This window comes from Perognathus longimembris, chromosome 28, assembly GCF_023159225.1.
Source record: "Perognathus longimembris pacificus isolate PPM17 chromosome 28, ASM2315922v1, whole genome shotgun sequence".
NCBI classification, from domain to species: domain Eukaryota; kingdom Metazoa; phylum Chordata; class Mammalia; order Rodentia; family Heteromyidae; genus Perognathus; species Perognathus longimembris.
This window is the reverse complement of record NC_063188.1, coordinates 75,046,329-75,056,365: the sequence shown is the minus strand read 5'-3', so window position 1 is coordinate 75,056,365 and position 10,037 is coordinate 75,046,329. Positions and strand designations below refer to the sequence as shown.

The 10,037-nt window shown below is 44.8% G+C and overlaps 2 protein-coding genes and 1 pseudogene across 2 annotated transcripts; all 3 read right to left on the bottom strand.

Moving 5' to 3' along the window:
* Window positions 1-2,512: 2,512 nt before the first annotated feature.
* LOC125343112 (transcription factor TFIIIB component B'' homolog) lies at window positions 2,513-4,363 on the bottom strand. Its single transcript, XM_048335395.1, is given in 4 exon segments — window positions 2,513-3,119; window positions 3,121-3,687; window positions 3,689-3,881; window positions 4,114-4,363. Coding segments are annotated over 4 exon segments (1,485 nt in total). The 5' UTR covers window positions 4,232-4,363.
* Window positions 4,364-6,287: 1,924 nt separating this feature from the next.
* Window positions 6,288-8,401, bottom strand: LOC125343111 (transcription factor TFIIIB component B'' homolog). Its single transcript, XM_048335394.1, has one exon. It carries the CDS (start codon window positions 7,695-7,697, stop codon window positions 6,288-6,290), a length of 1,410 nt encoding a protein of 469 aa, XP_048191351.1. The 5' UTR covers window positions 7,698-8,401.
* Window positions 8,402-8,410: 9 nt separating this feature from the next.
* LOC125343935 lies at window positions 8,411-9,261 on the bottom strand (annotated as a pseudogene).
* Window positions 9,262-10,037: the final 776 nt, after the last annotated feature.

The window sequence follows — 10,037 nt, the reverse complement described above, 5'->3', positions numbered from 1 at the left end:
GGCTGGTGTTGTTGAGGGGTGACCCACCCACCTGTCTGAGATGCACCTAGCAGAGCGGGTGCTGCCTTAGGGGTGCCCTGCCCACCTGTGTGAAGTGCGCCTACCAGAGCGGGCGCTGCCGCTGGGGGCCCTGCCCACCTGTGTGAAGTGCGCCAACCAGAGCAGTTGCTGCCGCTGGGGGGCCCTTCCCACCTGTGCGAGGTGTGCCTATCAGAGCAGGTGTTGTGGTTTGCCCACTTGTGTCCTCCCGCGGAGGGTTGGGCAGGAGATCCTCTTGCTGGAGGGCTAGCATGCTGGCCCATGCTGGCCCTCGGGGGTTGCGTGCATGTGCGCTCTAGTGCTTCCTCTGGGGGTGTGCTGCCCTGAGCTGTTGGAGGGTGCTTGTGCCCTCTCGAAAGTTTGCTTTGGGGGGTGGTATGTGTGAGCCCCAGCAGAGCCAAGTGTCTGGGCACAGGTTGGTGCCCACAGACTCTCTGTGCCTCCGCTGTGAGAGGGGCATGTGTTCGGGCCCAGTTGTCCCTGGTGGGCTGGTATTGCCCACTGAAGTAGAGTGGGGGTTCGCTACAATGAAATGGGGTCCCCCCCCAAGGGAGGGGATTCCTGGTTCCCCCAAGAGTCCACCACACAGTCTCCAGCTACAAGGTGACAAAAAGACAGATTTATTGGGGAAGTAAAAAGTGAAGAAAAAGTGAACCGACCGTCCTTGGTCGCAGCCCAGACTTGGGAGCTGAAACTGCCGACCACGTGTGCAGGATCAGGGCCCAGACTCGGGAGCTGGAACCGCCGCATGTGTGCAGTCCAGACTCGGGAGCTGGGACCGCGTGTCCGTGTGGCCTTCCAGCCTGGTTATAAGGCAAACATCACAGACAAACTTGCCACACGCAGGTGGCCAATAGAGTTACAGTCTGTCTCATAATATCTATTTGAACTAACCTATCATTCTAGTTAGAACTGACGCATGGATTTTGCGGGGCTCACATGATGCAGGTGGATACGCCTACTCATAGCAGGTTCCCTTGAAGCTCCCAGGCCTCAGGTGGACAATCTACATAACTTATCATAATAAAGAGGAGGACACAGGTTTCCTTGAAGCTCCCAGGCCTCAGGTAGTCAATCTACATAACTTATCATAATAAAGGGGAGCTTCCCTGAGTAGGGTGGTGGAGGGCTTAGTGGAGATGGAGTTGGATTCTGCTCTTATCTGAGCTGGAGTCAACCTGAAGTCCCTCCACAGTTAATGATGGCACTGGCCAGATCTGACCTCCCTATTACACCCACCAGTGAGCCTGTGACTGCTGTTCAAAAAGTCCGTAAGGACCAGGCGCCTCAGGTTGGGCTTCCAATGCCCACCAGTCCCCGGGCCCCTGCTGGGGAGGGGGCATGGCCAGTGCAGCCCAGCTCAGGCTCCTCTGCTGCCTTGGCACTGCTCTGCCCCTGCTAGCTCCTGTGTCCTTCCGGAGTCTGTAGGGACCTTTTGCCGCCTGCTTTGTGGCTCCTTTGTTCCCTCGGGGTAGGGAGGGGGAGGGAGGGAGCTCTAGCTTCTTGATAGTTTTTGGGTCTCTGCTAGATCTGGTCTCCCATGGGGGGGGGGTCTAATGGGGAACTTACTTGTCCTGGATTGTGTGAGCGTCCCATGACACCGTGGGCTTTTCGGGGCTGTGGTGCTGGGGTACGGCGATCGGTCATTTGGTGGTGGTGGTCCCGGCTCTCCCCTTCTTTGCTGCCCAGTTGCCCTGCTGCTTACATCTGATTCTGGTCGTTCAGTCCCGTAACTCTGCACTCAGTTCTGGGGTCCGTGGAGCTCCTGCTGTCTGGACTTTGCGCTCCTGGTGTGACTTTTCGGCAGTTGGTTTTCTGGCATCGGGTCCCCTTTCCCAGCCTGGGTCCGGGCCAGGGTCGGCGGGTGTGGGGGTTTACCCCAGAGATTTTCTGGCTCCGTGCAGGTTATAGGCTCTTCTTTTTTTTTGTTCTTTTTCATTTCCTGAGTTTCTCTGTTGCTTGTGGTTGCTGGGTTTGCTGGATTCTTGATGGGGTGTTGGGTGCTGGAGTTCCCAGCTCACTATTCAGTTTGAGCGAGTTGGGGTGCCTCCCTACTGTGGCCGTGCCATCTTCCCAACGCCTGCCTCTCTCAGAGTGCTGCCTTCTCTGAGCAGAAGTCGGTCATCATCTTCCAAATCCAACACCAGCTCATTTGTCTTTGATTTAGGTGCTTGATGCATAATCTTTAGTTTGTCATATTTGTAATTTCTGAAGTGTGGTGGCAAGTTGGTCCTCAAAGGAATATCTGCTCCCAGAGTGCCCTGCAGCTCCTCCTCCTCGCATGAGCACCCCATTTATTCTTAACTTCCATCTTATATACAGTTTAGGAACCAGGGAATGGCATAGGATTAACTAAGGTTTAAGAAAACAGGAAGGCCCTGAAGTTGGTAAATAACAAGAGGCAGTAAAACAACATAAGGTTGAATGGTTTACATAAAACAGACTTTTGTGAACATAGCAAAACATCTCTGGATTAGTGCTGTCCTTCAGGTAAGCCCTGTCCTTGCACATCCTTGAGATAACATAGCCAGAGGTCAGGATGACTTTCCTGTTGGTTCCCTATATCCACTAAGCCATGTCCTTGCATGTCCTTGAGAGCATAGCTAGAAGTCAGGATGAACTTTGCTGTTGGCTCCCTACAGTCAACTATGGTACTGCCGCTATTGTGAAATCGCTTCCTAGATATAAGATCCAAATTAGCAAGAGGCTTTTCAGAGTCATCTCTTCCACAATTAGATAAACAAGTGGCATCTTGAACAATGGAAGTTACTGGTAAATTCAAACTCAAGCCACTTCTTTCTTCAGTACTCCCCAATTTGACCAATATGGGTGCTGGTAGTAGAGGGTTTGGCATTAACTGCATAGAAGCACCAGTAAATTCTTCTGCTTCACTGGCTGGGATTTCCACCAGAGTTAAAATGACTGTTTGTTCATCATCTCCATCTTGATGGATATTTGTAAACAGATTCACTGCTAGATCTTGAGGATTGGTTACATTCTCTTGTTGGACTTCTGGAATACAAGGTGGTGCACACTCTGGTGCATGACATGTGAGCATGCTTTCTCCAGTAGAGGACTTTCTCAGTCTCTTCCATGGTATTCTCACAAAGACCCCAACTTGAACCAACTGTATGAGGAACTGTCTCAGGAGAAACAACTAAGGTAACTGACAGAACCTGAGCCACCTCAGCTCTCTCTTCTTCCTCTTCATTTCTTTTTGTTAGGTTTGCTTCTAGTGGAATACTGGTCTCTCTGACATCAGAGACACTTGTCAATTGGTTCTGCTCCGTACTATTTGCTGTTGTAACTGGTCCAAGTCTTTTATCTTCCAATTCTATTGCTTTGGGAACATTTTGCTCAGTTTCTCTTCGATTTTGTTCTTCTTCCCCTTTAGTTATACAAAAATTGGGGACTTCTTGATGAGCATCAAACCTGCTGGTATCTGAAATCTCAAAATTTGGCTTAGGCTCAGCAAAACTACTACTCATTCTTAAACTGCTGGTCACTTGAGAAACTGTATTTCTGGTTGGTGTCGTTTCCTTTATGTCCTCCATTAAACCAGCTTCATCTCTAATACTCTGTTCCTCTGACACAATCTTGTCTTCCAAGGATGCAGCAGATGCACTTGTAACAAGTGAGGTAAGCTCTGCTAAAAGGTATATGACTCCCATCCTCTGAATGAAATACACACACACCTACATCACCCTGCTCAGTACTGATCTCTGACTGCAGGACTATATCTTCCATTGTCAGCAAAGTTATGGCAGCTTCGGTGCTTCCATCACTGGGACCTGTTATACTCTGAGCCTGTTCACTTGAGACCATTTCAAATGATGATGTATATAAATCCCTTACTTGGGGGCTGGGAATATGGCCTAGTGGCAAGAGTGCTTGCCTCGTATACATGAGGCCCTGGGTTCGATTCCTCAGCACCACATATACAGAAAATGGCCAGAAGGGGCGCTGTGGCTCAAGTGGCAGAGTGCTAGCCTTAAGCAAAATAGAAGCCAGGGACACTGCTCAGGCCCTGACTTCACGGCCCAGGACTGGCAAAAAAATATATATAAAAAATAAATAAATCCCTTCCTTGCTTTGCTTCCAGAGCAGTCACATCCATGTTTGGAGGCTGAGGCTCCACAACAGTGAGGCACCCAACATCTGCAACATTCTCGGTGATTTCAAGCTCTTCCATTGTTTCCTCAATCTGAGCAGAGACAGGTTCAGGGGATCTGAGACCAACTGGTACAAACACTGTTGCTTTGTTTAATTCTTCTGGGGCAAGATGATAGGTCTCTTATTCATAATCAGGTTCAAAATCCTCAGCATCATCTACATCCTCTTCCTGGGAAGCCCGAAGAGTCACCAGCATGGACTTGGAAGCTCTAGGTTCCTTCTTAGCAGTCTTACCTTGAATTCGTTTTGATCCTCGCCCTTCAGTGACATTTGGTTTTCTCTTCCTATGTGTTCTCTTCCCACTATGATCTATTTCACGCTCAGATGTAGAAGAGATCGTTTTTTTATCCAAATTAATTTTAGAGTAACTTGATCGTTTCAGCGGTTGTGGATGACTGGTATGTTTACTAAGTTGTTGCTCTTCAACAATGGAAGACACATAATTATCTCTTCCAGTTTCCTCTTCAACACTTCTCGCTGGTCCAACATCTAGTTGAGCATGTTTTTGAGCCAAACTACAGTCCTCAGAACCTACAAAATCTTTGCTTGCTGAAACTTCCAGAGACGTCAAAATATCTGTCTTTTCTTTCACAAGGAGCTGGGTGTCAGAATCTCCTTGCTGCAGCAAATTATCTTCTGGTTTGCAAACCTTGCTCTCATCTGTTGTGCCTTTTTTCATACTTGCTCATTTTTTAATGTTTGCTCTGCCCAAATTTGGCTTAGGCTTTGGGCAGAGCCTTCTTATCAACTGTGCTGGACTAGGAACATGTGGCTTATTTTCTTCACATCTCATCTTTTCCTCCAAAATATTTCTTTTGTCAACTTGGTGGCTTTCGGCAGGAACCACATGACTTGCATTTTCATCCATTCTGCATTCTGAAACTTTGGAGGACACAACTTCAATTTCAGCATTTGACACAGCTAGGGATTTCTTCCTTTCACCTTTTTGTGCTATTGTTCCTTCTTCCTCGGTTTTGACTTCAGCTTCACCTTTTGCCATTATTTGCTACTTTCTAGCCTTTTGTACATTTGGTTTTGGTCTCTGAAGCCGGCCTCTCAGTGGTAGAACAGTTTGGATAACATTTTCCTTTGTTTCTTGTTGGAAATTAGTTTGTTTTTCAGTCCCCATAAAGATAACTAAGTCATTTTCCTGGGTTTGTGTTAACTGAGTCTCCTCTTTAGTGTCACAAGAATTTGAAGGTGAAGGATCCTTTCCAGTCTGTGAACATGACACTATTTCAGCCTCCTCCTCATGAAGCGACTTATCTTTTTCTCTTGATGCTGTTAGAGAATCATGTTGAAAAGAGAGAACACTAGGTGGCTCACTGTCTTGCTCTACCACAACGGTCTCTCTTTCATCTGCTTCTGACTTCTTTTTAGGCACATATTTTTCTGAGTCTGTAGTCTCTCTCTTTAAAGATGCCCTTACCAAGTTTGGTTTTGGCCTTTTGAATCGACTTCTCACAACTGGTTCTGGTTTAGTTTCAACTGGTTTCTGTTCTTCAGGAAGAGATTTGCTTAAGTTACTAGTTCGCAACTGTTCTCCATTATCTGTAGGTCGTACCACCTGATCCGCTTCACAAAGCCCAGAACTCTGTGGAAAAAGTCTTCAAATTATTTAAGTGACTTCCTTTGCAGAATTTTCTTTCTCTTTTGTAGACATACACATCACCGAGGCTGCTTCAGTTTTAATGTTTTTCATATCACATGAAGGCATAGGGTTGCAGTCACCACCACCACTCTGTGATACATTTGTCTGATTTTGCCTTGAAGTACCAGAGTCCTCTGCTGCACTTTCCTTTGGAGACATGCCTATGTTTCCAGCTTTTTCCAAATCTGCCATTACTTTTTTAGTAATAGTGACTTCTTCAGAAATTTCTCTTCCTCTGTCTTTGAAATCTGCCTCAGTTTCTTCAATGGCAGTCAGCCTTCCTGATACTGTCTCCACCAGGGAAATGTCTTCTTTTCCAGTTTCTCTGAAATCAATTTCTCTTTCCCCTGTAACACCAGCCTCCATTAATACCTTTACTCTTTGGGATGGTTCTCCTCCCGTTTCTTTTAAATACACTCTCATTTCACCTGTGGTTTGGGCCTCCTCTTGGGCCTTTAGCAGTGCAGAGCTTCCTCTTCCCTGTTTCTTCTAAATCTCTTTTGTTAGTAGTGCCAATCATTTCTGGTGTCTTCTCTTTTCCACTTTCTTTCAAACAGATCTCCATCTCAGCCACAGTCTTGTCTACATTAGGGTCATCTTCCTGTGGAACTATTTCTCTTCCACTTTCTTTCAAATTTGTGTCATTTTCCTCAGTGGCGTCAACCAACTCAGGTATTGTCTCCTTTGAAGAAACCTCTTTTCCAGCTGATCTCAAAATAGCCTCCGTTTCCAAAGTGGTATCAATCACTTCTCCTGTCTCTTTTGGGGAACTCTCTCTTTCAATTCCACTAAAACCTGTCTCCATTTTGCCAGTGACATTAGTCATTTCTGGCATGCTCTCATTGGGAGAGATGTCACTTCTTCCAGTTGTTTTTAAATCGGCGTCCAATTCCTTAGCATTAGCAGGTGCATTTGGTACCTTCTCCATAGGTGAAGTATCTATATCTACTTTTACAGTTTCTCTCAAAGTTGGTGTTAATTCTTGAGAGGCAAGACCCACCTCTGGCACCCCTCCCTTTGAGGAGATTTCTCTTTTTCCATTCCTTCTTCCTATATTTGGTTTTGGCTTCTGAAATCGAGTCCTTTGAATTGAGACTTGTTTGAGTACATTTGTCTCATTATCTTCTTGAATGCTTAGATTTTTATTAAGACCTTTGGACTCATCTAGCTGCACATTTTGAAAAGGAGTATCATTCTTCTCAGGTTCTGATATGGTATCTTCACACTGGAAGTTTTTACATGTCTGATCTGTTGTTTGAGTAATATCTCTATCAGCACAGGATTCATTTCCAGTCGTCTCTATATTGACCCCAATTTTTTCCTGTGATGCAATAATTTTTCTTTCTGCAGCTTTCCCTACATTTGGCTTTGGCCATTGCAATCGACCCCGCATTAGTCGTACAGGTTTGCAAGTCTTTGGCTGATTATCTACCTGTAGACAAGTTTTTTCACTCAAAGTAGATACAGTGTCAGCTTCTGAGTCCTCTCTTCTTATACTCTCCATTTCTGAATTATCAATTACATTCATCTTCTCCTTTTCCATTGAATCATTTTCAACTGAATTGTCTGACTGTGAACTCTTGCTCTCAGCTTCTGTTTTGCCTGATTTCTTCCCAATTTCCCTAGACAGATTAGGTTTAGGTCGCTGGTGCCGAACTCTCAACAATGGCTTAACATTTTTTGCTTGATCAGTTTCCATGGATTTTCTCTCTAAGTCATCATGTTTTTCTTCTGTACAACTATTCTCAGATTTATTCACTTCACATAATGCTACAACTTCTGATGGGAGCAAATCTGAAGTGCTTGATTCTGAAGACTTAGGAGCTATTGGCATGGTATCTGGTTGACTACTTGATGAAAGGATGGGTTCAGTTCTCTTCTCAACTTTTTCATTAGACACTAACCCCACAATGTCATCTATGTTTTCTGGACAGGAAACCTGTGGTTCATTGCGTTCATCTTCTCTTGCCTCAGGACATAAAACCTCACTGTTACTCTTGTGTGCTTCACTTTCAGGTGGACTTGAGTGAACAGTGACATTTCCTAAAAGGTTTTCTACTTCCTGTTCATTAGCCTCATCTTGATTCTTCCTTTTCCTTTTCTTTTGCTTTTGGTCTTGTTCTAATACCACTTGTTCTGAGTCCTGTCCTGATGAAATCAGAGATTCCTCTTCTTCAACTGTCTGAGCATCCTTCAGAGATCTTTCTGTATCTGAAATTTTAGTACTCACAGATTCATCTGGATCATCATTCACTCTTTTGCTAGTCACTTTTTTCACTTTTACGTTTTTCCGTGGTTTGGAGGACTTTTCATTCAAACTCTGATTTTTAACAGATTTTTGTTTTCTTTTCTCTTCTTAAGCAAGAACTTTCTGAAGCACATGAGCAAAAAAATCGAAGTCAAAAGGACGTTTTTCCTGGAATTCTTTGCCTATTCTCCATCCATTTGTTTTCTCTTCACGTTTAAATTTATTCTTAATTTCTATTCTTGCTGTGTGATGAAAAAGTTGTCCAATCATAGAAAATTCTGTTCCCATCAGGCTGATGGCTAAAAAAACATATCTGTTTCTTTATTTGACCATAGTTTAGAATAACAGTTTTTTCTAAAGCTGGAATAGGTAGTTGCAGAGCCTCGCTCAAATATAGGGTCATTTTCCTCAACAACACTGGGGCCTTTCGTCCTTAAAACTTCTACAGTTAAACTTTCTTCATCCAAAATATTAGAGCCATCTTCAGCCACTTTTACACGAGGGACCAGCAATGGCCCATCATCTATCTCTTCTTCCGCTTCTTCATGTTCATCAGCATCAAGAGGACCCTTATTTTCTTGCCTATCTCTTGTTTGGACTGAAGTCAATGATTTTTCAGTTTTCTTTTCTTGTTCCAGTGAAGAAGCCATTGGATTTTTATCTGGAAGATAATATATGAAGTCTCTCATTGTCATTTTTGAACGATCTTCTATCTTCTGGCTTTCATTTATACCATATTTGTTTTTCTATTGTTTCTTCTCTTTCCTCAGTTCTTCCTTTAATATCTCCCTGAGTTTCTGGGCTTTTTATATTCGGTATCAGTCTAAACATGGCTGTTTCTCTCTTGCTGGAATGGGGTTTGGCTGTCAAGTGTCTTGATTAACTGTTGATAAGGGATGAGACTGTGAAGGAACACTGACACTAGGTTTCACTAGACTGCAAGTACTTGATACTCGTTTTCTTCTCTGTGAAACAGTAGTAGACACATTAGTGGATTCTTCAACCTTATGTTCACCACCAATCTTTTCATCCCTGCTCCCGGAGAGCCTTTTCCTGGGGCTCCGAGGCCTGGCAGGGGAACGGCGGAGCCACGGGCGCCCACGCTGGGCCTCACGTTCAGCTTCACGCTCAGGCGTGCCCGGTGGAACATGGCGGAGCCGGGGGTGGGGGAGGAGGTGCGGGACGCGGCTTTGCCCGCCGCGCCTGGCCCAGAGCCCCAAGCACGGCCAGAAACCGCTTCAGGACCTCCGCCCACCCTGCGGAGCTAGGACACACCCAGCGGGCCCGGCAGGGCCGCTACCGCTGTTTGAATTATAGTCTGACCAACAGACTATAATTCAAACAACTATTTTGAAATCAGAAGTCCACGATCGCCATTTGGGCTTTAAGGAACTTGATACTAAGCAGGACTGGTATGATTGACACACGTAGAATTGAATACATCGTTTATCTGTTTTTCCAAGGATGCATAAGGCATGTAGGAAAAGTTAAAAGTTAAAGCAAGTCATTGTAAGTCTGGTCCAGGAAGGATGGCAAGGCTGATGCTCCTAGTCTGGTGGCAGCTAGTATTTGAGCATCCATTCCAGATTAACATTCTCATGTGTTTCCCCTACTTAATGCTGCATGCAACCACAACATCTGTTCTCTACTTGCATATATACAAACTTAATCCATAGGTTCTTTTCCTAACGTATGCCAAACCAGAAAACGGAAGATATGCAATGAAGATAGTTCACTTGTCTCACTGATCAAGTGTACTGATTAGTAGGCCAGAAACTTCACATGGAGAAGTTTGTATGAGTTCACAATTACATGTTATTTCAAACTTGTTTCACTGGTGTTGACAGTACATACATAGCTCAGCCCATTACAACCATTAGAGTTTGTCTGTGAAGCTTCTCTGGTTGATATCTCCTAAACAGAGAT